This window comes from Parathielavia appendiculata (genome assembly GCF_033297405.1).
Source record: "Parathielavia appendiculata strain CBS 731.68 unplaced genomic scaffold N657scaffold_2, whole genome shotgun sequence".
NCBI lineage: Eukaryota > Fungi > Ascomycota > Sordariomycetes > Sordariales > Chaetomiaceae > Parathielavia > Parathielavia appendiculata.
The window spans coordinates 2,908,313-2,933,913 of NW_026944221.1; the positions used below are offsets into that span (position 1 = coordinate 2,908,313).

Consider the following 25,601-nt stretch of genomic DNA (forward strand, 5'->3'; position numbering starts at 1 on the left):
TAGCAAGAGCGACGGTAAGTAGGTTGCCCAAGTCCAACATCGAATACCTTACAACGTCATCAGAAGTCCTCAAGCTTCATGTCTTGGCACTCAACATCAACTTCATGAATGCGGTCTCATAAGCAACACCATCTTTATTTCGGCTCCAGAGTTTATCTCTTTTTATCATTCATCCGCGGTGGTCCACGGCAGTTCCATATCCTACGGTGTTTTCCTTCTACCTCACACCGTATTCCAGCCAAACCACTTAGGTGTTCGCTGTGCTCTCCCATCGGCAACCCAAGGCATCGAGATCACAAGATGCCGATATCTCCAAGACACCTACCCCATGTTCAACGACTAGCTACCCAGCCAGTCAGCCAACGCAGTTATATTTCTGGATCTTTTCGAGTCGTCGATTTCTCTCTTTGTAACGAGGTTGTCTTGACCGCCAGATCCTGTCTAGTGGAAGGCCAGTCAGCGATGGTCAGCAGGGATGCTTTGTCACCGCGTCGTCATCTTTGAATACGAGGACTCGGGATGAGAGGTTGGTTGCTAAGAACAATGGTGCTGGTTATGGAGGCGGCGGTGGTGCTGATGGTGCGGGTGCTGGGGATGGTGGTGGTCCGTCTCGGAAGCAGCAGGCTGGGACGGCGCAAGAAGAAGGGGGCGGGGCGGAAAACGGTAAAAGCGCGCGCACGAGGTAAGGGTGGCAAGGGGTGCAAATGCAGGGTGGGCGGGCAGAAGGGGAGGAAGGGGAGGAAGGGGAAGGGGAGGAAGACCCGGGGTGCCGGGCTGCGAGGGGTGAGGTGAGGGCCGTGTCGCGGTCACTGCCTGTGTACCCATATGAGTATGAGAGTACGCTCAAGTGGTGGCTGTTGGCCCGTCAGGGGCGGGAAGTCTGCTAGTGAGTTGATCCTCACTTTTCCTCTTTCTGCCCGGTTCTGGGTGAATTGTTCTATCTTCCTTGTTCACCTGGCTCGATCACTTACTGCCAAGTAAGGCCATACGAGGACTGGGGGTGGTGTCAGGATAGCAATGCAGCTCGGACTGCTAGTGGTGGTATAGTGCTTCTGCGGTACTGTGACTACAAATTCAATCCCAACATGGTTTCGACTGTTGGGGTAGATAACCAGGTAAGGCTGCCGTCATCCAACTCTATGCGATATCAGGCGAAGAAAGGATCATTATTTACTCTGTTGGTGTAGTTCAAAGATCCGGGGATCAGGGGCAAGGCGTATCGGCTGAACATTTTTGACACGGTTAGTTGTACTCGTCTTGGAGTGATGTGATCAAACCCATCAGCTTACTTACTTTTCAGATCACCAGGCCGGCCAAGAGAAAGTCTACGCCCTCTCAAAAAGCTTCTACCGTGGTTGTCACGGCGTCCTCCTGGCCTAAGTCATCTCTAATAGGGCAAGCTTCTTGGCCTTGGACAAGTGGCATCGCGAAGCGAGGGACAATATACCCGGTGATGCGCTGCTCGGCTTGGTACGACTTCCCAGTCCAGCTATGCACTGCCTCGCCCTGGCGCCAGTATTGACAATCTGAGCTAGGTCGGAACCAAGTTAGACAAAGCCGAAGACGGGGCCCGAGGAGTGACATACGAGAAGGGTCTGGCGAAGATGTTGGCCTACCACGCGTCCGGTTTCAACGAAGTCAGTTCCATGTCGGGCAAAGACATTAAGAAGCCATTTATGGGCATGGTGCGCGATATCCTAAACACACCGACAATTCTACAAGCCGTCCAAGACCGACCATATCCCGCCACCCTCGACCTGGCTTCAAATTCAAATGCCCCGGTGATAGACACGGTTTGCCGGCGCTAGTTTGGGAACCGGGGGAGGCGCCGGAAGCAGATGGTGTGCACTTTGGTTCTGATACCACTGGTTGCGGGTTACAACACCACGGCGTGTTTATGGCAGTCTATTTCTATATTCATGCACATGTCTAGGGTATGGATACGGGGATATACTACAGCGATGCCAGGCTCAGGCTAGAATAGATCAAGCGTTCGTCTACTGTCTATTCCTTGGGCTCCAAGAACCGAACCACAGCTATCGTCACCGTCAGCAAGCCTGGCACACATCCCGCCACTCAATCACAGGAAGACTCACCCTGCCTGAACTCCTCGGGCTTCTCCGAGATGACCCAGTGGCCCGCATCGATATCGACCAGCTCGAACATGGGGAAAAAATGGCCGATGAGCGGGATCACCTCGTCCGGCACGTATGTGCTCTGGGTGCCGCGGATAAACAGCGAGGGCTTAGCGAAGCGTACCTCGCTTGGGTTCTTGAAGTGGAAGTCGCCTAGCACCGCGCTTGGGTGCTTCAAGGGAAAATCGCCCAGGTGGTCAAGCGCCTTGCCTAAAATGTGCAGCGGGACACGGAACTTTTGAGTCGCGCTGCCGTCGGGACGGTGTAGGTTGCCGAGCAGGAATTGCCGAATCGTGAAGTTCTGTTGTGTTTTTTACTGTTAGAACCTGCCTGGGTTCGGTGGATGGATGAGACTGGCTTAAGAGCTGATACACGCCTTCTCATATTCCTCGAGGATTCTGTCGGCCTCGGCCTGACGGGTGACGCCAGCCTCGTCGATCTTCTTCATGCCCTGGATGTACCGGGGAAATTCGGAACTGAGGCGGGCGTCGACGGGGGCGTTGTCCACGGCAACCATATTGGCGACCAAATTGGGCTCCTGAAGAGCGAGTACCATAGCAGTTTTGGCGCCCCTTGGATTTGGAGGTCGGTTTCATGAGCGGATTGGTGGAGGTGAAGGGGACACTTACATCGAGTGCCCAATCAGCGTTGGCTCCTTCAACCCGTGTTGACGGATGAAGTCGGCCACGTCGGCGGCCATGGCAAGGTAATCATGGCGTTGGTCATGGGGGGAGTCGCCGTGGTTGCGAAGGTCCTACTCTGGACATCAGCTTAACGTTGGGATCAAGCGATCGAGATGCTTACCACAGCGTAAATATGACGGCCCAAGTCGCGGGCTAGGACTCTGTATCACACCGGGTTAAAGAAGGCCCGACTGCGTACCCGGTGATGCAATGCAAACTGACGGCAACTCACTTACTGATAGTCCGGTTGTTCTTTTTGGACCCAAACAAGCCGTGCATGAAAATGATTGGCGACGTCTGTTTATCGACCACGGGCTTTGGTGGCTCATGAAGGTCGTAGGCAAGCGAGACGGTCGAGATTGGTGAGGATGACGACTGCAGGCTGGCCGCGAGGAGTCTTCTGGAGGAACCCAAAGCCGATGCCGGGGTCGGCAATCGGACCCGGACCCGGACCCGGCGCAGAGCTCCGGAGCAACTCTGCCGCAGGGCCGATGCGGACAGTGTGAGGCTGATCATAATTTCTCTAGGTAGTATACAGATTCCACCACTCAGTGTGTATCTCCAAAGCGCCAGATGCCAATGCCCGTAATCAAAGCAAGGATGAAGGAACGAACGTGATGAGTCAAAAACCTGGGAAGCATTGAGATTGCAACCGCTCAAAACCAAACCAACAAAACAGGATCCGGCTCTGCCGAAGAAAACCGACTTGTGCAAAGTGAGCCGACGCACGGGCCACAGTGTATTTGTTGACTGCGAGGTTGGCGAAGTGAAAAGAATGGATGAGGTACGGCGTAGAACTTATTCAACGAGAATCTTCCTGACCTTCTTTGTCCAAATGGTAACCAAACGCATCGATGACAATCTACCCAGCTTGGAACTTTGATGCAGCCCACTTCCACTACCAACAGGTTGGTTATCGAATTGGGATTATGATAGTGTACGATGTCTGCGAAGATACACCAAGCCTCTGAAGCTAGGGCCACCAAAGCCCCTCCCCTAAAGTTACACACGTAGGTCCTACCCTCGATCCAATACCGTACTGTAACGTACCCGGTACCCCACAAAACGTTCAGGTTTTCGGAAATTGTCCAGAGCTGCCCCGCAACTGACCTACTCCGTACTGTCACTGAACTGGAAGGCGAGCAGCAGACTGCAGTTGGATTGGTCATTCGGCCCAGCCTCAGCTCAACCCAGCATCCCTGGCACCCAACTGAAAAGGACCACAGACAGAAATCGCAGCCCTGAAGACTCAAGTTCTCCCCCTGGGCGGAGAACTCCGATTGAATGCGCAAAACCAACACCAAGCGAACCCCGTCGTCCTTCCCGCCGCCGTCATGGGAGACACCGCCGTCCTGGCTCTCAATTCCCTCCTCCGAGCAGCATCCATCCAAGACCATGCCGAGGCACTCGACCTCGCAACCGCCGCCCTGCGCGCTGCAAAGGGCCCTGGTGCCGAACTGGTCACAGCCCACCACACACGCGTGGTCGCACTCCTGAAGCTCGACCGCTTCGACGACGCCCTGCGCGCCATTGCCGAGGGCGGCGATGCCCTGGGCAACGCATGCCTTTTCGAGAAGGCCTATGCGCTGTACAAGACGGGGGACCTGGAGGCTGCCGAGACGGTCCTGCGGGATGCTGGTGTTGTTGGCAAGGGGAGGCGCGCCGGTCGGGGCCTGAAGCACGTCGCCGGCCAGGTGGCCTATCGTGCCGAGAAGTTTGAGCAGGCCGCCGCCATATACCGGGAGCTTGCTGCGGACGAGGACGGTGCGAACCAGGGCGAGGAGAACGACCTACGCATCAACCTGGCTGCCACCAATGCGCAGCTCGAGTGGCAAGGCAGGGGCTGGGCGGTACCAGAGCAGGAGAAGCAGCCCGGAAGGGAGGATTCAGAGGCGTTCGAAACGTCCTACAATGCTGCGTGTGGCTGCATATCCCGTGGCGACTTTGCCAAAGCTGCGGTCTTTCTCAAGCGCTCAAGAGATCTGTGCGAGGCGACAGAGGAACTGAACGAGGACGAGAAGAAGGCAGAACTGGTGCCCATCATTGTGCAACAAGTATATGTCTTGATGAAGCTCGGGAAATTGGACGAGGCTGCCGCTCTCCAGAACTCCCTGGGCCTCGACGACATCTCGGATTCGTCAACTAAGGTCGTTGCTAGGACTAACGCCCTAGTCCTCCAAGCTGGGAGCAACCCATACCTGACGCAGCGGCTGGCTAAGTCTTTGTCAGAAGGTAAAGGCAACAATCGCCTGTTCGAGTATCAAAGCTCCGTCCTGCGGCGCAACAAATACGTCCTTGACCTCCAGGTGCAGAAATTCCATGGCGTTGAAAAGTCAACCTCCAGAATCCTCTCCAAGGAGACCGTCCCCGCCATTTCGAACTCCAAGTGCGACCTTGGGGTTCTCGGTGCTGCGGCTGCTTGTCAACTACAAGCTGGCCGAGAAGCCCTGCGGCAGATCCTTCCTCTGCTCGAGACACGGCCAGACGATGTCGGCCTCCTGCTCACCGTCATCCAGCTTTACGTCCAATTCCAGAACCCCGCTCCTGCCATCAATCTTCTCGAGGCATTCTTCAAGCGCCTGAAGGCTGCTACGACACCAGACCACGCCGATGTGCGCTTCGCCCCGGGCCTAGTCGCCCTAGCCGTCTCTCTGTACCGCACCCAAGGTCGGCACTCAGCAATCCGCAACGAGCTCGCCAAGGCAGCGGCGCACTGGCAGGGAAAAACAGGCCATGCCGCCTCCGGACCTGGCACTTCGCTCCTCCGAGAGGCGGGCATCGAGCTGCTCCGCTCATCCCACCCAGCCGACCTCGCAGCAGCAGGCGAAGCCTTCTCACATCTCATCGCCGCCCAACCCGATGACCGCATCGCAAAAGCAGGACTCGTCGCGAGCTTCGCAACAACCGATTTTTCCAAGACGCAACCCTACCTCGACACCCTCCCCTCAGTCGAAGACCTCACCCGCGGCGTGGACGTAGGAGCTCTTCTCGATGCCGGCGTTGCCGCGGCTCCCACGGCCGCCCAGGCTCAGCAGGCAAGAGGCAAGAAGCGGTCTCTCGACGAGGCGGAGGAGGCCGGCAAGGAGAAGCAGCAGCAACAGCCGGCCGCCAAGAAGCGCAGGAAGAGGAAGTTGCCCAAGTCGTACGACCCGGACAAGAAACCCGACCCGGAGCGGTGGCTGCCGCTTCGTGACCGCAGCAGTTACCGGCCCAAAGGCAAGAAGGGCAAGAAGCGGGCCGCCGAGGCGACGCAGGGTGGCGTCGTGCGCGAGGAAGAGACTCTCGAGCTTGCGGGCGGGGCTGGGTCTGTCAAGGTCGAGAAGGCGCTTGCCGCAGGCGGAGGCGGCGGAAAGAAGAAGAAGAAGGGGAAGAAATGAGCCTGCACGCTCCCAATCTTCACCCCACCTGTGGCACAGAAAGACTAGCATGTTCAAATATGGACCCGTCTCCTGAATTGGTCATCGCATGGTTGATAGAGAGGAAGAGAGAGTTTAGAATTGCATAAGACTGTTCAATCATAGTCTACAATACTCTCTATCTACCAGAGACCGTACCCATTTACGCTCCCGCCTGCTTGACGCCGCGCCACTGTTCCGCCAACCAACCCAACCAAGCAACCAGCCAACCAGTGAAGACGAAAAGGAAACAAAGGAGGATCCGTATTTGAAGTGGTAACAGAAAACATGACGCTCGTCGTCAACAGACAGACAGACAGGACAGACAGATGGTTCAATGCGGAGACGAAAACTTCAAAACCCCTCCCACAGCGGGTTCGACTTGGCCTCACGCATCGGTCAACCCACACCCGACCGACTATCATCCAACACCCAAAGAACTGAGCTTGTCCTCTAGACACCAGCACTATGCCACCCCACACCATCTTATCCTACCCAGAGACGAGCCAAATAAAGACAAGGTAAAGAACGAAGAAGACAAAAGCGACAGAGATTAAAAGGAGTGATAGTCATGTGACAGACCAATAAGAACCCACTTCCCCAATGCCTATACCGTTGCCCACTGCCCATCCCGACGCATATGATAGAAACCGAAACGAGAGTGCCGTGTGTTGAGTGCCCGTGTCAGTGAAGGAGAGAGCGACAGAGGTCTATATGAAAATAAACCCTGATCTTGCACGTCAAACTCGTTTCGTCCCGTTCAAGGAAACCCCAGAATTGTTTTCTCTTGCCTGGCCGTCGCAAGCCTTTTCCGGCGTCACAGTGCATTAATACAGTGGTATGTCGAAAGAAGAGAACATATGTCGCGTGAATCCGGACCGAGAAGAAGAATAAGGTCAGAATGCAAAAGAGTCAACTGAGGGAGACTCGTGTCAAATGGTGCGTAAGCCGTGTCCATCATGGCGAGCCTCATGCACTGACGGACTGCAGAGGCGGACTCGGTAAACGGTCACCGCTCTCGGGAACCTGCTCGGTTTCCCTTTCCTGGGAAGTCTCAGTGACTGGCGTTGAAGGCGGTTCAGGGGTGAAAAACACGGTATTGCGGCCTTCACGACTGGGCGACGGGCTGGTTTCGCGGTATTCGACCGCATCCAGGTTCGCGCTGCCGATGTGTTCCCCTTCCCTGGCTGGCTCCCTGGCTGGCTCCCTGGCTGGCTCTTCCTCGCCCTCAATTGGCGGCAATGGTGTGTGTCGCCCGTCTGAAAAGCTAATTGCGGCATCGCTGTCTTCGTCGGACGGCAAAGCGAGGCTACCGCCCATGCTTCTGTGGCCGGCATGGGCCGTCGAGTACTTCCTATGCAAGTCCCGGAAGCTCCGTGCCGTGGCGGTGCTCGCGCTGGCAGCTGATCCGCGATGCTCGCGGTCAGACACAGTTCGCGCTGTAAGGATCGACTGAAAATCGGCGCTATCCGCCGCACTAGTGTAATTGCCCGCACCATCGTCCCTCTGCATCCGTTGGCGGAGACGCTCTTCGGACGCAAGGCTATGCATCTGCAGCTCGTTGCCAAATGTAATTACAGAGGCCTTCTTGCCATGCACCACGAAGGACCCGGTACCTCGTGGCAGGACATCAGGAACATCGCGGTTACCGTCATCAGAGAGGGTAGCATTGGACGTCGAGTCCCTGCCTCTGCGGTGACGGTGGTGCGAGATGTGGCCGGCGCTTTCCCTGAGTGTCCGCTGCAGACTACGACGAATCTTGCCCCGTTCGCCTCGATCTGCGGCAGCGCCGCTCGAAGCACGCTCACGCCGCTCAGGAGTCTCTCCCGCGTTCGCGTCACCATTGGCACTCTTTGGATTCGAGCTCCGGGAGATCTCAGGTTCAAGGAGCCCGGCTTGCTCCAACAGGTCCCGCTCGTCCGCATCCACGTCATCTGGCTGCTCGAATTCGGGCTTTTGCGGAGTTGCAGAAGGCGCGGTCTCGTTCTTGGGCGGCGTTGCCGGAACTGGTGTCTCCGATCCGACTGCGCTTGAAACCGACGGCTTTCTGAGATCACCGTGGTCAACCGCCGTGCCGTTCGAGAGCCAAGAATCCTCAGGGCTCACGGTTGCACTCGTTGGTGGGGTTTGGAACGTCTCGGTCACTGGGGAAAAGTCGCCATCCGATTTCGTAGTGATGATGGAAGATCTTGCCAGGGAGAGCTGGGGCGGAGACGCCGGACTCTTCTGAGGAGCCGTGACCTGACTCGTCTTGCATTCCTCCCTGCTGATAGGTTTCCCAGCTACGTCCGACTTCGCGTCCGGGGGCAGGCCGAGCATCTGGCGCTCCTCCTCAAGATCAAATTCAAGAATGTCGCGGTGACACTTCAGCTTCCAAATCTCCATCCGAGTCCACTTGAGCTGAGCTGCCATCCGCGCCGCAGATAGCAGCATGTGCTCCCGCGTCTTGGGCGATATGGGGGCTAGGATCTGGAGATGCCTCGCGTTGCGCAGCTGAGATTCCAGCGTTGCCTCGGCTTCCTTCACTTTCACGTCCGCATCCGCGATCTTCTGGCGCATGAACTCTCGCCGCGCGGCCATGATATCCTGCGCCATCTTGTGGTCTATCCGACTACGGGTGACGGTCACCTCACCCGAGGGAGTCTGGATGACTTGGACATGGCCGCTGCCAGATCCTCTGATGGCTCTGCGACTTTGCCCATCATAGTTGCCTCCTATGACACCTCGCATACGGACGCCTGACGTCCTGAAGGCGGCGGCGTAATTGAGCTTGGCCAGCCAGTCGTTCATGTCGTCTTCATCTTCGGCCAAAAGAACCTCCTCGAGCCCACCATGCCTGACATAGACGAAAGCATGCTTATGCTTGGTGTAGCACGAATCCAGCAGGGCCACCGCACCGTCCGTTGACATCAGAGCATCCGGCTTGAACTGCTCGAGAGGTGGTTTGAAGATGCACGGATCGCCATCATGACCCTTCTTAAGATGATCTTTCTGCTGGTGCATCAACCCCTTGACCCATCCGGCATTGCGGAAGAAGTAGAGCTGAGCACCGGTGAGAATGGCCCCCCACTCCTGCCATGGCGACCTCGTCTTCTTCTTCTTGGTATCCTTCCGCCATAAAATGCCGACCTTGGTGATTTTGATGTCCACAATGCCGGGATGAGCCTCTTCCGGATTCGTAGCCGTCTTCTCCGTCATGAAAGCATCAGGTCGAGATCTTGCTGAAACTATCTGCAACACACCAGTTTTGAAGAAGGTATTTTGAAGCTCCCTCATGTCGAGAGATTTAGCGGTCCCGAGGTAGCTGTATGGATCATCCAGCTGCATTACCTCCTTCAGATTCGGCCTGAGGAGATCCAGCTTGTTATCGATGATGAGAGTGTAGGGGTCCACTGGCTCCTTGGCTACCCTCTTGGCGGGATCCGGAGCCGCCTGTGGAAATATGGATTTCTTCCGACCCTTTTGAGCGATGATCCGTTCGCCATTGATGTCCAAATCATCCTCGACGTGAATAAACGGGGTATAGGTGATATTGTCGTAGAAGACCTCCAGAATCTCGTCAAATATGCCCTCCCCCCGCGTGTTCTTCAGGTAGTCGGCCTTCTGCATCTTGTGCTTGTTGTTTTTGTTGAAGACATCGGTGTGAAGGATGAGGAGGGAGAAGGCGATGAAGTAGGCCTGATCCGGCGAGGAGTAAATCCCGGGGTTGCATTCATGGTACCGATTGGCGAATGCTTGCAGGAAGCGATCGATCTGTTGTGTCTCCTTTGGTAGCTCGGCCTCCATCAAAAGCTTCCTTAGTGCCATATCCATCGGGTCGCCGAAGAAACGGAATCCGCGCATGTAACTCCGCAAGACGGACTGCGAGAATGTGTCGGTGTTCTTTGAGAGGGCAGCTGCTACCACACTCCGGCTGGCTACTTCTAGCACACGCTCAAGATACTTTGCCGGGGTTTCATCATCCCGGCGATCCGGGAGGGTGACAGACCCCCGGGGCAGCTGTAGAGAGTTGTTTTTGGAGGTGCTGGAGCCAGGTGTCATCGGGGTTAGCGTTCCCTGTCGAGACGGGACCATATCCGAGTTCTGCCGTGCCCGGCCAAGGCCAAGGAGGTCGCTAAAACTCTTTCGACCCGTCGATATCGAGGTTCTCGTTGTGGGAGGAGCCAAGTGATCGTCCACCGACTCCCTTGGTGAGTTCCTCCCCAAGGAGCTCAGCGTCGAGGATCTACCCCGTCTATGTATATAGCTCCGGGTTGGGGATGAGTGCCCCGACTGCCTTGAGCTTGGTCGAAAGAGCGCCGTGGCCGGAGACGCGGTGGGCCGAGCCAAATGTGCTGTGGGCTGGCTTTGAGGGGGTGGGGTTGTGACACCGTTTCTTGACGGTGCCCTTGAGGCTGTCGGAGTGAATTGGCTACCCCGCGAGGCATTGGAGACAGATCGGTTGGGGGAGCCGGGGGCTGAGGCGACGAACGACGGACTCGACACGTTCGAGTCTTCGACAAAAGAGGCCTTGCCCTTTGGCTGAAGGTGAGAGATAGGAAACAACGGCTCGGGTTGCTTATTTTTCCTGCGCGGAAGCCGAAAGAATGTCGACGTCGACTGAACTGTGCGGGTGGTGTTCGTGGTACTGCCGTGCACTCTGTCTCCCGAGCTGGCGTCCGATCTTGATGACTCGGACAGCCTGTTGGGAGGGAGTGCCAACGCTGAAGAGTGACCATCCCCATATGCTAGTGGCGCATCTGCATTTGAGGATGCTGGGCGATTTGTTTCATCGAACGATATACTGTGTTCAGGGATCGGGCGAGTCCGTCCGTGCTGAGCGAGTCTGCCATTCGTTTCATCAGCTTCCCTCGTCCTGGATAGCTCGCCAGACGGTCGAAATCGTGCTGAGAAGTTCATCCGAGAGGCTTTCTTCCGGGGCGCAAGCAAATCGAAGGTTGGGGAAGTGGTGATGATTTCGGGAGCTACGATAGCGCGTGTTAGTCCCTCAAACTCCATGCCTGCGGGTATGAGTGGACAATGCACCAGGGACATACTAGGCGGTACGGGCGGCGGTTTTTGTGCCGCCGCATGAAGTTTTGCCTTCGCAGCCAGCTGAGAATCAGACGCGTTACGAAACCTCAGCATGGAGAAGCGTCGGTGTTTGTGAGAGTAGTCCAGGACGGGGAGGGACTCGGACCCATCTGAGGGTTCAACTATCGACGGAACGGCACGGCTAGAGGCTACGGAGATGCTATCCCGGGGGTAGTCGGCGGAAGAAGGGGAAATGGTCGAAGACGGCAAGTCCTCCGCTACCGATGCCAGGGCAGGCAGCTCGGCGGCAGTGTTGGAGTGGAAGTGCGGCAGCTTTGGGGCGGGCACGGCGAGAGCGTCAAGCAGCGAATGGCGCCGCATGTCGGTCTCGCTGGCCATATTGCCGCGACGTCGCAGGAACGGCATGGCTATAGCTCGGTGCAATCGTCATAATCCATCGGGCGGCAAAAAGGGCGGGACCGTTTTGTCAGCTCGGCAACTTCGAAGTGAATCGGGAATCGGGCAGGCCGGTCAATCGGCTGTCTTTCGCAAGAGAAACCTCTGTGTACTGCTGCTGGTGAGGAAAGAACGAGTGAATTGATCTCGCGCAACGATGCGGAAATCGGCTAGCCGCTGTTTGATGGGATCGCAGGCGAGAAGTTGGAAACAGGGTCTGTCGTCTCGGTTTGGATGATAGAATGACGGTTTTGAGGGACGAGTCTTTGCAGCCAAAGGGGTCGTCAAACTGCCCTGAGCAGCCGCTGCCCCAGATGTGGGCTGCTGTGGGCCAATCTGTGGAAGTGGTCCAGGCTGGGTCAGCTTCCATGCCAAGCTGTACGCTGTTCCGCTTTGGGTTGCCATTTCAGCCCCCTGGATCTGTCTGGCTGCATGCCCTCCCCACCCAGTGTTCTCCCCACCTGAGAAGCCAACTATCAAACTTCCCATCTCGGTTCACGCAGGGGATTGGACCTGGGCGTTGAGATTTGATGATCTGTTTATACATATATTGACCATAATGGACTCAGAAACGGAAGCGATCTAACGAGGTTCATGACAATCCACGTCAATTCCATGTGTAGCTACGGAGTACAGATGCGCCTGGGCAGCGCGAAAATGGCATCTTGAGTACAGGAATCAGCCCGTTGAAGGAGGAAATGGCACACCTGCCTGGTACCAGGACACCATACCCTACCACTGATTTTGAAGGTTCTATGATCACGCAGCTTCTCCCACAATGCGAACTTGACGCCTGAACCCCGTTTCAACCTACGTGCGCCTCTCTAAATGCAAACCCGGACCCAAGTTTGACAACGCCTTTCGCCAGGTGAGTATCCAAGTCAAACATCCGTCCAGACAATCAACAACCATTCAATCGATGCTTAACCTCACCGCCTTCGCCTCTTCAAGTCCGTCCGCGAGTTGGATGTCCGCGGGTCAGATGTCCACGAGTCCGATGATTGCAGGTAGTCGCCAAGGTACTTTAAGGCGCTCAGCATCTCCTCGCCAGTAGGGACGATGTTGTCGCTGGGAAGCAAGAACCCATAACTTCCAGTGTCCCTCAATTTGATCTGGTAACTGTATCGTGCTTGGAGTTCATCTAGACGGAGAGTCAGCCCGAGGTCGGCCAAAGGAAGGGTGGCAGAGACAAAAAGCATACGGTAGAACCAATCAATCGCTGCACCGCCGGCCGCCTCGACACGCGAAAGCGAGTCGCTTGCACTGTAACTCCGTGCAACGGCGCCCTCACACGCCGAGTTGACAGTGTACGACTCGCCGCTCGTCATCCGAATGGCCTTGGCCAGCCCCAGAGCAAGCTCCTCCAGGTTTTCGAGATTGGGTGGGTCAACCGAGCAGGTATATGCGTACGGGAAGAGGACCTGTTGCGAGTACGAATGCAGGTCGATATACGCCACAAACTTTACTCCGTTCTCTGTCTCGTTCCTGGCCCACTTGGCCAGCTGGGACGCCTCCACGGCTTGGAACGGCTGGTCCCCGCCGTAGCTCTCTGAACACGGGTCGGCCTGGTGCCTGACAGGGTCCCAACGATAGCCGAAGGAGTGGTCGAGGTCGAGACCGCGGCAGAACCGCATCTTGGTTTGCTGTCTCGACTTGCGCCAGAGACGGTCTGTCTGCCATGTGTACTCGTAGCCGTCGGGGTTTAGGACAGGGATCAAGACGATATCGAATTGCTCGAGGAGCTTCGTGATCACCGGCTCTCGGTCGTACGCTGTAACCACCGACCACAGCAGGTAGTTCACAGAACTTGTCGAGATCCATTCGCGGCCATGGAGACCTCCCGTGATAAGAATCGTTTTGCGCGGCTCGTTGGCTTCGTCCTCGTTGCCGCGAGCACCGACACGGAAAGCGTAAACGTCCCTACCCTCATACGACTTGCCAATGCTTGTCATGTTGGCAATCGATGGGAATAAAGCTTCCAAAAGACGCATCCAGCTGGTGATGACCTGGGCAGGTCAGCACAGACGATCACACCGAGCCTGGGAAAGGCCCCTACTCACAGCTAATGTCTGGTAATCTCTGAAGAAGATATTTCCCACGCCGTCCAACGAGGTCTTCATCTTGGCCGCATCAACCATACTTGACTCGAGCTGCGACTTTTCGGCCGCCGCAGAGGGGTAAGTCGCCCAGACTGCCGCAGCGACGTCCGGAATTAGAATTGAGGGTTGCAGCGAGTTGGGCAGCAAGGTGAGCAGCGCCGACACGTCGTCCTTGTCCAGTCTGACATCGACATATTCCGGGGTAAAAGCCCACACGTCTAGGAACATCTGCACGACCGCATCCGCGAGTGCGCCCTCCTCCTCCGAGTTGGTGACATTGAAGCGGACCACGACGTCATTCCGGTAACGAGATTGCAGCGCGGCAGCGGGATTCGTGGAGGCTTTCGTTCGGGTCGACGGCTTACCAAAGACAACCTCGACGGCGCTGTCGCGCAACCATTTTAAAAGCGGAAACACATGGCTGGAGGAACCAGTGCGAGCCTCCCTTTCGAACAGAGATGTCCGTAGGCTGGCGGAGCTGACTGTCGGGAGCAAGGAGGTGAGGAAGAGGGCGGCGACGGGTAGCGTGGTTAATGTTCGTGCCGGCAATCGCATCTTTGTGGTAGTAGACGTGCGACGCCAAAATGCATTGGCATGACAGTTCTCAGCTAGTAGATAAGAATCGAAGTGTTAATGTTCTGACGTGCAAGAGAGAAGCTCGCAGCTCTTGCCATGTCGGAATGGCGGCTGGCCGCCCCTCCTGGTATGACCAGCTGTCAATTGAGATCGCCAGCTGTCCAATAGCCCGCCACCATTCATTGAGCATCATCGTGCAAAATGATATGCGATTGGCCGTTGTAACCACAGGCTGCTCAAGCTCGGCGACTACGAGATCGAAGCTTGACTGGCTTCCAATGCACATGGGCGAGGATGTGCCAGTGTAACCCCGCATCCTGTGCTTCAGCTACCTTTTCAACGGTGCCTTCCGCAGGTGCGTAAGGGGTATACATAACTCGCAATGAATTCCACCATTGCGCTGGGCTGCATTGGGATGTGTATTCGTGAGGCTGAACGAATCATGGCTTTCGGCGACAGTATCAAAACGCTGCTTGAAACGTATGCCAATTGTATATCTCTCCTAAAGGCATTCGGACAGACCCGACAAGACAATGGCTCACTGGATGCTCGGCATCAAAACTCACGGCTCCGCAAGTCTTTGAGGTCCGACCGCTCCCTGGTGGAACGAGCCTACTCGGCAAGGCTATCTGAGGCAGGCAGCCGGCTCAAAGAGGGCGACGGTAAGCCTGGCTACGTTCATGGCTCCTTAAGTTACTAACGTTGAACAAGCCCGAGCCATCACGGCCCTGGACCGCATACTTAAAAGGCTAAGAAACGCCATCAGAAGCCTTCTCCACCTCTCGGGAAAACGACAACACAGTTTAGACCTGGACTACCGGTCGCTCATGTCTCTATCGAATGCCTCGAGGACAGGGGCGATCAAGGCCATCGACGGCCTCTCCCGCCGATTGGCAAGCCCATCTCGAATCTCGGTAGCCTCGCCGTCCACCAAAGCATCTTCCAAGGGGTTTTCGTCTCGAGGGGAACGCGAATCGCAGTCGCGTGCCGGGTCTGCTACTCACAAATCATTGACTGCTCGCAAACCGTTGAAGAAACCCAAGCGAGAGGGCTCACCGAGTAAGAAAAGCCCGCTCGCTGTGAAAGGGGTCAAGGGCACAAAGAAGGCAACCAAGGGGGAACCCGAAAGGGCACGCAAAAGCCTACCATTTTCGTCAGCGCCTCCACCGATTTCGCCAGAGAAAGAGGCCCAGATGCAGACCTCTCAAGTCATGAGATCGAGTGCGAAGAGTCCGGAGGCTTCGAAGACCAAGACGGCGGTGCCCAACAGGATATCCATCTTGTCATTCTCCTCCGACAGCACCAAGCTGGGCGAAATTCCCGAGAGGAAGTGGCGGTCCATGATGCATTATTCACCCAAAGATCCGGACGCTGACGAATATAACGTTCGCCCTATGTTCCCGCTGAAGCCGTACACGGTTGAGGTTAGGGAGAGGCGGTTTTTCGGCTTGTTCAATCGAAGGCGTCCAGCGTGAAAACCTTTGACAGGATCTCCATTTCCGCGTCTTGGAGCCAGAAGTCATGTCGGCGGACTACCTCTTCTTGAAACACCAGGCCAGCGCTACTGTTAGGTACCGGCCCGAGATCTCGATCGGAACTACAAGCCCTTGTTTGGGAACTCGTCGTCATCCAACCTTGGAGGTCCACGACAGTCTTGGTCAGGTCGGTGTCTCAAGCGTGTGGGGGTTGATCTCATGCGCCAAGACCGGGAACACCCAAAAGGACCTCAGCTCCCTGGGCCGGAACCCTCCACCTTCGCACTCAACAGAGGCTGACGGCTCCTTAATGATGGGAATAAGTTTTTCCCGGGTCGGTCTGGGTATGACTGGCAATTGGCGGTCGCAGAAACCAGCAGCACGACCAGAAGCCTGAATAACTGGCACGCCCTGGAAGATGAAAAGGACGAACTCGGCTCCGGGCATTGTCAAGCGCTCCTCTTGTACCTCCCTGGTTCAGTTCAAGCCGGGTTCAAGTAAACGTCCCTTTTCCTTCAGTACCGGCTACGTACCGAGTGAGGGGCAGGAAATAGGAAGTACAGCCATGGTCAGTCCAATCGGCTGAACTACCGAGAAGTTGTTTGAAGCTTAAGTAGTCGAGCTCTTCCAGCCCATTTTGATCTTATCTCCGAAATTATCCGGCAGATCCTTAACCATGAGAAATCGTCAAAGTCACTAACTGCATGGCCGCGTCTGCTATGCTGATTGGGAATGACGTGGCTCGGCCGGAAGGCTGTTACAGCATGTGAAACTTCCGAGAGCTTGACGGAGATCCCGCTGCAAGGGCAGGGTGAGGTATAACAATGATGCCGTCCTGAGACTGACCGGCCCTGCAGATGAGGTTCAACGGACCAGTTGCCCGGCTGCTCATTTTCAAGTCAAACCCCTTGTTTAGAGAGGCTCGTTGGCCGTTGACGGCTCACCTGCATCGCCTAACTGATTTCCGTTTTGTCGGACTTTATTACTTTAGTGGAGGGTTAGCCTTGCTGGACTTGCCTCCCTTTTTCATTGCCCACATTATGGCCTGTAAGTGCCTCGCCGCCCTGGCGGCGGATATCACGGTGCTGGCCAGGACACCAGCTGGATTCAAGCCTGCTTCGGAAACGGACCTCATCGTCGAGTACGACGGCTTTGCGGCCCTCAACGGGGCACTTATCAGCAGAAGCGGTAAGCTAGCCACTCCCTCACCCCCTTAGAAACCCCACACGTTCAAACAATCTCCCAGTAACCACCTCTGAGCCTCGGATCGGCACCCTCACCCGCCTAAACGGCACTTCCTACGCCGTCATGATGATCGACCTCGACATCCCGACCGACAACCCCCCAAAAACAAACACCCTCCTGCACTGGATGCAAACCGGCCTCACCCCGTCCACCACTGCGACCCAACTCGACACAAGCTCGGGAACAATGCAAGTCTTTTTGCTCCATAAGAACAACCAATCAAACACGACCGCCATCGTCCCGTACTTCAGCCCCAACCCGCCCGCTCGGATCGCGCTCAGCCACCGGTACACGCAGATCCTGGTCGACACGAGCGGGCTCACGGAGGAGGGGACCGAGGTGTTGCGCACGGCGGCTACTACGAGAAGGGGTTTCGACGCAGAGCCGGTGCTGGAACGGGCCGGGCTGGAAGGGCGAATTGTCGCGGGGAATTCGTACAATGTCACGAATCCTGGGCCGGTGTCGGTCACAAATGGGACTGCGGGCAACGGGGCGGCCGGCGGTGCTGGCGCTATTGGGACGGGAGCCGTGGTTGGGAACGGGCCTAGTCAGACGGTTGTTTCTGGGGGGGGGGGGGGGGCCTGTGGTGAGGCCTGGGGGTGTGATGGCTGGGGCGGTGGTGGCTGGGATGGTGATCCTGGGGTAATAGACGGGGCCATTCGTTGCTTTTTCTGGTGGTCTCTCGTCTACCCATCCCGGCTTGATATGCGCAGATCCTTGCAGTTGCTCCTGCACGCATATTCAAACATACCACCTATCTGGCTCGGTCCGCTCCTCAGAGTAAGCTGCATGTTGAGAAATGGCTAAATACTCACATTCAGGGCATGCTCCGCTCTTTGCCCATGTCTTCTCGTAAGCTGAACCAAGATCATTTGTGTTCTGGAAGCCAGTGACAAGAGATTCGGAGAACAGAAGGAAAGATAGGTACGAAGTGACCCAGACCAAATTCGGTCGAGAGTACGTGTTCAGATACCGAAAGCCACTCGGAGTGCACAACATGCGATACCCTCACCCAAGAGAGCACTACCATCAATCAGAGTTCCAGCAGCAAGGAGCGTCGGTCTGCCGCGTTGTTGGTCCGAAGCCGTTTGTCTGTGAAACCGTTAACTGCGCTGAGTATAGAAAGCCACATGCGGTTGACATCTTCCAGAGACTAGAAGCAAGTAAAGTGAGGCCGAGACGTGTTGGCCCTTGTGTGCTACGTGAGTGCAGACGTCGGCTTGCCCTCTCCCCAGTGCACTTACACAGGCCGCCAAGTGTGAAAATTGCCGGATTCGGTCAGCGCGCGGGTTTGCTCCACCGCGCGTGTATTGTCCCAGCGCGCGGAAGACTACTTGGGACTTGATCATAGCCTACCAAGAAGTCACCGCCGCCGGCGACATTTCGTTGGGGCTTTTCAAATATTGAAAAGATGAACTGACTAATCATATCAACAGTCGGGTCGGGATCGGGATGTATTAGGGTTTTGTCTCCGGATGACACCATGATGATTATTCGAGCAACAACCACTTTCTGGTAAAGATGTCAGTGTCGAAGGCGACTGACAGATAAGAAGCTAGGTAACGGGGGTATAATACAGCCTAGATATATATGGTCAAGAATGAGGCTTCATCCGCAGTTGTTCTTGGACTCCAACCTTCACCAGCCGTCTCATCATCATGGTAAGAACCATCGTCATCCTGGGTGCCAGCTACACGGGCGTCCCAATCGCCCACTACCTCCTCAAACACACGATTGCCAAAGTCGAGAGCCTCAAAGTTATAATTGTTGCTCCCAACACGCATATGTACTGGAATGTCGCCGCCGTGCGCGGGATCTTGCCGGGCTTGATGGACGACAATAAACTCTTTCTCCCTCTCGCCCCAGCATTTGCCAAGTACCCCTCGGATCGATATGAGCTGGTGAGAGGGGTAGCCGAACGGGTAGACCCAGCCTCCAATATCGTCGAGGTGCGCGGAAATGATGGCTCATCGAGGACGATCCGGTATGACGAACTGTAAGTCAATCTAGATCCCAAGTCCGTCGAGCCCACCAAGACCCACTCACACCCATCTCAGAGTCATCGCCACCGGAAGCAGTTTCAAGAGCGAGATGCCCTTCAAGAACCTCGGTTCTACAGAAAAGACCAAGGAGGCTCTGCACAGCTGGGCGCAGCGCATCAAGTCCGCCAAGTCCATTGTCGTCGCCGGAGCCGGCCCGACAGGCGTCGAAGTCGCTGGCGAACTCGGCCAAGCATACGGCGTAACCGGCAAGAAGCAGATCACCCTCATCTGCGACCAGGACCTGCCCTTCAGCTCTAAATTCCGACGCGAGGTGCGCGAAACGGCCAAAAAGGAACTCGAGCGCCTCAAAGTCAAGGTCATCACAGGCGCCAAAGTGACCTTCTCTCCCACGCCATCCCCATCTAGCAAGACCGTCACGATCTCCAACACCTCGACCTCGGAAAAGACCACCCTGCAGGTCGATTTGGTAATTCCCACCTTCGGCATCGTCCCAAACACCTCCTACCTCCCGCCATCGATGCTCGACACCCGCGGATTTGTCAAGCAGACGCGCTTCCTCCGCGCCGAAGGACACGCCGACATATTTGTGGTTGGCGACGCGAGAAACCTGGAGGAGTCGCAGGGCGTGCATGCCGATGCGCAGCTGGTGCACGTCGTCAAGCTCATCGAGGCGCGCCTGCTTGGACAGGGCGGTGCAGCAGGGGGAGTGGCTGAGTACAAGCCCGCGGACAAGGTTGTGTTTGCGGCGACGCTGGGGCCGAATAAGGGGACGGGCCAGATGGGGAACTGGAAAATCTGGAGTTGGTTGGTGACCATGCTGAAGGGAAAGCACTTGGGGACGAATTACGCGGGCGCTTTCGTCAGGGGGGAGAGGACGGCTGGTGTCAAAGACTGGTGAATTGGAGAGAGCGGGCTTGATGGAGGCTGGATGCAAGCCAGCGTAGGGAGCTATGTATGCTGATCAGTATGCGAGTAATTAATACCTACCGTAATAGAGCAAAAGATTTGTTGGATAGTTACTCCGTGTTCTCTCTCAATAATCGCGGTGACTTGTCGCTTCTAGCCCTTTGTATCTCGAGGAAGTAGTAGATAGAATGAAGAGCAGGAGGAGGAGGGAAATGAAGGGGAAAAAAATAAAACATGGGAAAGAAAAGGAAAGAGGACAAGGAGAGAAAAGGCAAAGAATAATAAAATAACGAACAAGAAACCTTGATTCGCCGAAAGTCGATTCGTTTCAACCGATAACGTACCCTATCGTTGACACTATCTTATGTTAACTATTGTTTTGCCAATCTGGAGGTGGAACAGGGGTTGTAGGTTGGTTGGGTAAAACAAGGCAGCAAGTGACGGTTGGCAAATTGAACACCAGAGATCGGATTGGCAAAGAGAGACTCGAATCCGCTTCAAAATGCCGATGTGTGGTTGGGAACTTGAAGACCGGATTGCTTGATGATTCAGGCGTTGAAAGGCGGGGCAGGCTGTTGTTACCTGAGCCTGGAGAGGATGGAAGGGTTTCGGAGGGGTATATAAAGGTGTCGCGGCTCCCGGCAGTTGCACACCTCTGCAAAAAATTTGTCCCAAGTTCAACGATATTCGGGGCCGCTTCTGGCCAGCAATTGTTCGGCTTTAACAAGGGAGCTTTGTGACAGAGTTGTGTGCTCTCTGGGCGTGCTGGATTGGAATCGTAGGGCCTCGGGGTGGTTGGCACCGAAGTGGGGACCCCGGCTCCACTTCGTCATCCCTGGCCGCCAAGATCACGATTCAACGCCAAAAACAGCTGCACATGCAACCGCGCTAAGTATCCGTACCTTGCTCTGAATAGGTAGAGCGCGTTCAACGCGCTGTAGCTTGGAGGATTGTGTAAGTCGAAAGCGTTTTCTTGTTTGAGCAAATTTAGTGTCATTTCTTGTGCTTCTTTCTTCTCTGTTCTCGGCTGCCCTTTTGTCCCTTAAGGTTAACCTAAGACCCATTCTGAAATTAACCCGTCGCGCCTCCGGCAGGGACGCGCCTTTCAACCACGACGCGCCCGGGACCCACAGCCTCAGGTAAGGTACTTGCCTTGCAGGTCAAGATCTCTCTCGTTCGCGTTCCTCAGTTTCTCACCTTAATCAAACCTACACACTAATACTACTCTGTCAATTTCACAGTCTCGTCATTCCGAGACTTCACCACCGATCCACAACCTCATCGTCGTCGTTCTCCGCGATATCGACTTTGACGTAAATCGCGGCGCGTTGGACGATTGTCAGAATATCGAGATGGCGGAACATTGGTCGCCCTCACCACATCTGCCGGCTGCCCAGCCAGCAGGCGGGCAAGAATTGGGTCTGCAGGCGAGGCCCATGGGACGTGAGTTTACTTGAAAGCCTTCAAACCTACGCCGTCCGTAGCCCTCTAATCGATGCTGCTTGCAGTGAAGGTCCACTACTCGTTCGATCGCGACAACCAGGTGCACTGCCTGGCGCGATGGCCCCATATCCTCCAGGTTCCCACGATAGCACTCGACGAAAAGACCACAATTGGCGTGGCAGACCTCCGCACCTGCCTTCAAGCCGTGTCCCTGAGCAGTCCTGAAATATTGAACCAGCAAGAGAACGACTACAGCGTGTATGCGCACGACTATTCCGAACTAGATGTGCCCTTGGTTGGGCAGGGCTTGTTATCGTGGGCTATGAACCCGCAGAGCAGTCCTCACCACAACCAACAACAATTAGTGACGGGACGCGTCACGAGGAATGTTCTTGCGCTCCTCAACAGTGGGAGCCGGGACGTGCTGGAGGTGAAGCTGAAGTTCACCACGGTCCCAAGGATCTCCCAACGGACAGAGATTCCCACCACGGAGCACGCGAATGGCATACGGCCTGCCTCGATCCCTGCCGAGACGGCATCAGAATGGAACTCGTTCATTCAGTCCAATCCGATGCTGGGGCACACCTGCAACATCAGCGCAGTGTCCTCACCCGCACTGGCTCCAGCACAACTTGCCCAATACAACAACACCCCGAGCAGCGAGAATAGGCCAGTGGAAGTAAGGAGTGATCACTACCCCCAGCAGCCGATTCGACCAGCGAGCATACCTCCAGCCAACGTACCGCCTCCCGTTACCGTTCCGCCCACAAGCAGGACTTCCAGTGTAGCGCCGATTCCTCCGCGGCCACAAACCTCCGCAGACACCGCACCGTCGCCGGCTGCTCCTCCACATCCTACTGAAGCTGCACCACAAACTCGCCCTTCACGACCTGCGTCGAGATCGCGGAGCAAACAACCAACCGGCAGGCCTCGAGGACGGCCCAGGAAGAGGCCCGTGGAGACCGGGAACACGTCGGCAGTCGAAGAAGCCACCGATGGCGATGAAGGGCCGCAAAAGAAACGGGCCAAAGTCACCAAGACCGAGTACAGCGTGATCGCGCCATTTGGTGCTGCCCCAGATTCCCTGAGGGTGACTGCTAGCACCTCGGGCTCTCTGCGCAACATGCGACCTGTTGGTGCAGGAGTAGAAGGGCCGGCTGCGAGCCACCTCCAGGATGTTCCAAGGGCACCCACGCCGGTCCCAGATGGGCAGTTACTACACCACCAGCAGATGAGGAGAGCAATGGAGAACGCGAGGATCGAGTCCGCGATGAGCATGGAGCAGTCCGGACTAGGCAGGCAACCGGTGCGGAACAAGAGCCAGGATGCCAGGTCGCCCGCAGACTCAGTCGCGCAATCACCCGACCACGGCTATTCACCAGAAGACAGTACTGGCGACCTAAACTCATCACCGCCTGTGCCACGAACGTCCACTTACATTCAGTCCAGCCCGCCGGCGTCGAGTCCTGTCCTTCCTTCCATGCCGATACCTCCACTCGACTCTGGATTTATGAGCGGTGGCCTTGAGGACTTTTTCGACGACGAGGACATGCTCCAATGCCCCCGACAACGGCAAACTGAGGACCAAATGCTGCCTATTGCATGCCTTCCGATGGCAAAACCGGACCACCGCAGGAACTCCCGCGCCCAACCGCAACAGCAGCAGCCATCCAACTTCCCATTTCACGAGGTGAACCCGGGGCCCCCAGAGCTCTTGCCTACCACCAGCATTTTTAACCCAGCTGGTAAAGCCAAGGCATTGAACAGACAGTCCTCTGTAGCCTTGCCCCAGCCCGCGCCCAAAAAACCGTCGAGCCGTTCACTCAAACGGTCAAACACAGCTCCGAATCCGATCAACCCAGAGCAGGAACTGCTCTCGCGGGGAAACTCGGCGCACCAACAGAACGGAAACGGGGAGCAGGGGGGGCTTGACCAGCCGTGCCCGCCCCAAGAACAGGCTGGGTACTCCAACAGTGCCGTGAGTTCGGCGCAACATACGGGAAACGGTACGGAATATGGGTACACAGAGGTTTCCAAGCAGGAGCCGGCCTCGAAGCCTGCGATGCCATTGCCAATCCCCGAACGCCCGGAGCCTGTCTTGTCCGCGACAGCTCACCCGCCATCGAGGCCTGCTTCAAGGGATCAGCAAACTCCGAGTGCGTCAGCCCGGCCGCTGCCGCCGAGCCAGCCCGCCCCGGAGCCGCTTCTGACTTTACCTCGTGCGGTTGTCTCTGAGCCTCCTTGTCCGCCGAGTGATCCCGACCCTCCAAGATACAGCAAGAACCTGGTTAAGAAACAATCCATCAAGGAGAAGCTCGAGAGCGCAATCGAAAAGGGGGAGTCGCCGCCATTCTGTAGTAACTGCGGTGCGATCGAAACTCCCACATGGCGCAAGATTTGGACCCAGGATCACGTCGGAATCCCGGGGTTTCACGAGTTCTCGGATAAACCGGGATGTGTCACCATGATTGAGGTATTGGAAAGGGATGCAAACGAGCAGCCTTCCAAGTACCGGATGGTCAAAAAGAATCTGGGGACCACGGACGACAAGAAGAATTGGACCGAAGCTCTCTTGTGCAATCCCTGTGGCATATGGCTGGGAAAGTTCAAGGTTCATCGGCCGCCCGACCGGTGGGACAAGGACGCTGCCCGACTCAATCAACCGCGGAGGAGGCGTGAGCCCAAGGGCAATACCCGGTCCAAGAAGGCTCGCTCAAAGAGCGATGCCCAGGTCAATCCCACGTCGGAGGCTTATTTCACCACCGACCCTATCGGACCCCCAGACAGCGACTTTCCAATGAGTCGCATTGAGGAGAGTGGGACACAGTCAGGCCAACAAATCCTAACAATCGTTGAAGACAAGCATTTAAACTTGCGGAGCTCCCCAAGACAGAGCTTTATGGGATCGACTCACTCGAGGGGCAGTGGGACTGCGGACAGCCCTATTGCAGTTGAGGAGGATGATCTTGGCAGCACGAGAAGGCTGCTCTTCCCGTCACCGAGGAGGGAGGGCGTGCCCAAGATTCTTGGGGAGCTTTCGCTAAACACAACTCAGCCAACCACACACGGCCAGGAAGCTAAGTGCGCAGCGGCAGGAAAGGAAAACAGCAGACAGCCGGGGCGTCAGGGTACACCACAGCCGAACAACGAGCATGACGACCTCGAGCAGGAACTCTTCGGCACACCTCCCCGACGACCGTCCACCCCGCCTCCCAAGGGCGCCGCGGGACCGTTCAAAACGCCGACCCGTCCAACGCCGAGCCACCGGCCCATCACTAGGAGCATCTCCCGCTCGATCCGCTCCATCAGGAGCATCCCCAAATCTCCCGGCCAGCTCTTCACCACGCACCAGCACCTCCTCCAGCGAACACCAATCAAAACCTCGCGCACTTCATCCGCCAGCAAGCGTCGCGGCAACAACAGCAGCAGCAACAACCACCACCTCGACGCAGATTTCTCACTGGAACCGGACGAGCACAACCAGCTCGCCATGGGCCTGGGCAGCATGCCGCACATGCACTTTGATTCGCCCTTCACGGCCACCCTGCACCAGCTGCTGAGCGAGGCCAACGAATTCATTGGTGGCGGCTCGCCATCGCGGCACGGCGGTATCGGTGCCGGCGGCGCGGACGCCGAGCTGGATCTGAGCACTCTGTCGCAGCACTTGGAACGGTCAACAAGCGGGGGCGAAGCCGGTGATGGTGGTGGGACGGATGGGGCCACCGGAGGTGGTAGTGCTGGTGTGACGATGGACTTTGGAAGCTTCTTGGGGACCGATTTGGTTATGTCTAGTAGCCCGCCGCTTTTGAGGGGGCGTGGAAGCAGGAATGGTGGGCGTGGGAATGGAAATGGAAATGGCGGGGAGCAGCAGTTTGGAGGCGTGTTGCAGCAATGAGGGTTTGTGGGGGCAAGAAGCGGTTGAGCTTTGGGCGGAGGAAGAAGGTGGAATCAGGACTTTGTGAAGCGCCTCTTTTGTTGCTTGTTAAGCGTTTTGTTTGATTGATAGCATAGGTTGCCAGTCGCATGTCGGGTTATCACTGTTCAGGCAAACATCTTTACTGGAACTACTGTTCATTCTGGCTTCCTGAAGAATCGAGGCTGAAAAGAGTGGCTTGGTTCACAGTACTGGTAGTCAATGAAAGACCGGCCATGACTTTGTTTACTTTGGTCGA

General features: G+C 56.3%; 10 protein-coding genes across 10 annotated transcripts; 6 read left to right on the plus strand and 4 right to left on the minus strand.

Annotated features, from left to right (window-relative positions):
- Positions 1–543: 543 nt before the first annotated feature.
- On the plus strand, positions 544–1,380 carry N657DRAFT_631480 (uncharacterized protein; the record flags this gene model as incomplete). Its single annotated transcript, XM_062791059.1, has 4 exons — positions 544–682; positions 1,048–1,115; positions 1,188–1,241; positions 1,309–1,380. 4 exons carry the CDS (start codon positions 544–546, stop codon positions 1,378–1,380), a joined length of 333 nt encoding a protein of 110 aa, XP_062651481.1.
- Positions 1,381–1,868: 488 nt separating this feature from the next.
- N657DRAFT_641730 (alpha/beta-hydrolase) lies at positions 1,869–3,464 on the minus strand. The gene is made up of 6 exons (XM_062792204.1): positions 3,051–3,464; positions 2,940–2,979; positions 2,765–2,889; positions 2,512–2,707; positions 2,097–2,436; positions 1,869–2,036 (listed from the first exon to the last, which is right to left on the minus strand). Exons 1-6 carry the CDS (start codon positions 3,332–3,334, stop codon positions 2,005–2,007), a joined length of 1,017 nt encoding a protein of 338 aa, XP_062651482.1. The 5' UTR covers positions 3,335–3,464; the 3' UTR covers positions 1,869–2,004.
- A 688-nt stretch (positions 3,465–4,152) lies between these two features.
- Positions 4,153–6,195, plus strand: N657DRAFT_564810 (uncharacterized protein; the record flags this gene model as incomplete). Its single annotated transcript, XM_062788312.1, has 1 exon — positions 4,153–6,195. The coding sequence occupies one exon, from the start codon at positions 4,153–4,155 to the stop codon at positions 6,193–6,195; it is 2,043 nt and encodes a 680-aa protein (XP_062651483.1).
- Positions 6,196–6,275: 80 nt separating this feature from the next.
- Positions 6,276–6,940, minus strand: N657DRAFT_223904 (uncharacterized protein). Its single transcript, XM_062786294.1, has one exon. The coding sequence runs from the start codon at positions 6,696–6,698 to the stop codon at positions 6,357–6,359; it is 342 nt and encodes a 113-aa protein (XP_062651484.1). The 5' UTR covers positions 6,699–6,940; the 3' UTR covers positions 6,276–6,356.
- A 242-nt stretch (positions 6,941–7,182) lies between these two features.
- Positions 7,183–11,625, minus strand: N657DRAFT_564992 (uncharacterized protein; the record flags this gene model as incomplete). The annotated part of the gene is made up of 2 exons (XM_062788329.1): positions 7,183–11,177; positions 11,250–11,625. 2 exons carry the CDS (start codon positions 11,623–11,625, stop codon positions 7,183–7,185), a joined length of 4,371 nt encoding a protein of 1,456 aa, XP_062651485.1.
- Positions 11,626–12,275: 650 nt separating this feature from the next.
- N657DRAFT_612642 (uncharacterized protein) lies at positions 12,276–14,336 on the minus strand (the record flags this gene model as incomplete). Its single annotated transcript, XM_062790393.1, has 3 exons — positions 12,276–12,823; positions 12,884–13,688; positions 13,743–14,336. 3 exons carry the CDS (start codon positions 14,334–14,336, stop codon positions 12,612–12,614), a joined length of 1,611 nt encoding a protein of 536 aa, XP_062651486.1. The 3' UTR covers positions 12,276–12,611.
- A 463-nt stretch (positions 14,337–14,799) lies between these two features.
- Positions 14,800–15,832, plus strand: N657DRAFT_565588 (uncharacterized protein; the record flags this gene model as incomplete). Its single annotated transcript, XM_062788367.1, has 2 exons — positions 14,800–15,019; positions 15,069–15,832. The coding sequence occupies 2 exons, from the start codon at positions 14,800–14,802 to the stop codon at positions 15,830–15,832; spliced, it is 984 nt and encodes a 327-aa protein (XP_062651487.1).
- Positions 15,833–16,872: 1,040 nt separating this feature from the next.
- Positions 16,873–18,484, plus strand: N657DRAFT_653867 (uncharacterized protein; the record flags this gene model as incomplete). The annotated part of the gene is made up of 6 exons (XM_062794453.1): positions 16,873–16,973; positions 17,050–17,632; positions 17,669–17,708; positions 17,975–18,001; positions 18,313–18,354; positions 18,429–18,484. The coding sequence occupies 6 exons, from the start codon at positions 16,873–16,875 to the stop codon at positions 18,482–18,484; spliced, it is 849 nt and encodes a 282-aa protein (XP_062651488.1).
- A 62-nt stretch (positions 18,485–18,546) lies between these two features.
- Positions 18,547–19,978, plus strand: N657DRAFT_687942 (FAD/NAD(P)-binding domain-containing protein; the record flags this gene model as incomplete). Its single annotated transcript, XM_062796911.1, has 2 exons — positions 18,547–19,073; positions 19,135–19,978. The coding sequence occupies exons 1-2, from the start codon at positions 18,736–18,738 to the stop codon at positions 19,976–19,978; spliced, it is 1,182 nt and encodes a 393-aa protein (XP_062651489.1). The 5' UTR covers positions 18,547–18,735.
- A 1,360-nt stretch (positions 19,979–21,338) lies between these two features.
- On the plus strand, positions 21,339–25,324 carry N657DRAFT_564349 (uncharacterized protein; the record flags this gene model as incomplete). Its single annotated transcript, XM_062788273.1, has 2 exons — positions 21,339–21,429; positions 21,495–25,324. The coding sequence occupies 2 exons, from the start codon at positions 21,339–21,341 to the stop codon at positions 25,322–25,324; spliced, it is 3,921 nt and encodes a 1,306-aa protein (XP_062651490.1).
- Between the last annotated feature and the right edge of the window lie 277 nt (positions 25,325–25,601).

Excerpts from the sequence above, each read along its gene's own strand:
- N657DRAFT_641730 (XM_062792204.1), bottom strand. The coding sequence starts at position 3,334 with ATGATCAGCCTCACACTGTCCGCATCGGCCCTGCGGCAGAGTTGCTCC. Across the intron at positions 2,980-3,050 it reads AACAACCGGACTATCAGTAA|AGTCCTAGCCCGCGACTTGG; the intron begins GTGAGTTGCCGT and ends GGTGTGATACAG. Across the intron at positions 2,437-2,511 it reads TCCTCGAGGAATATGAGAAG|AACTTCACGATTCGGCAATT; the intron begins GCGTGTATCAGC and ends AAAACACAACAG.
- N657DRAFT_223904 (XM_062786294.1), bottom strand. The coding sequence starts at position 6,698 with ATGGTGTGGGGTGGCATAGTGCTGGTGTCTAGAGGACAAGCTCAGTTC.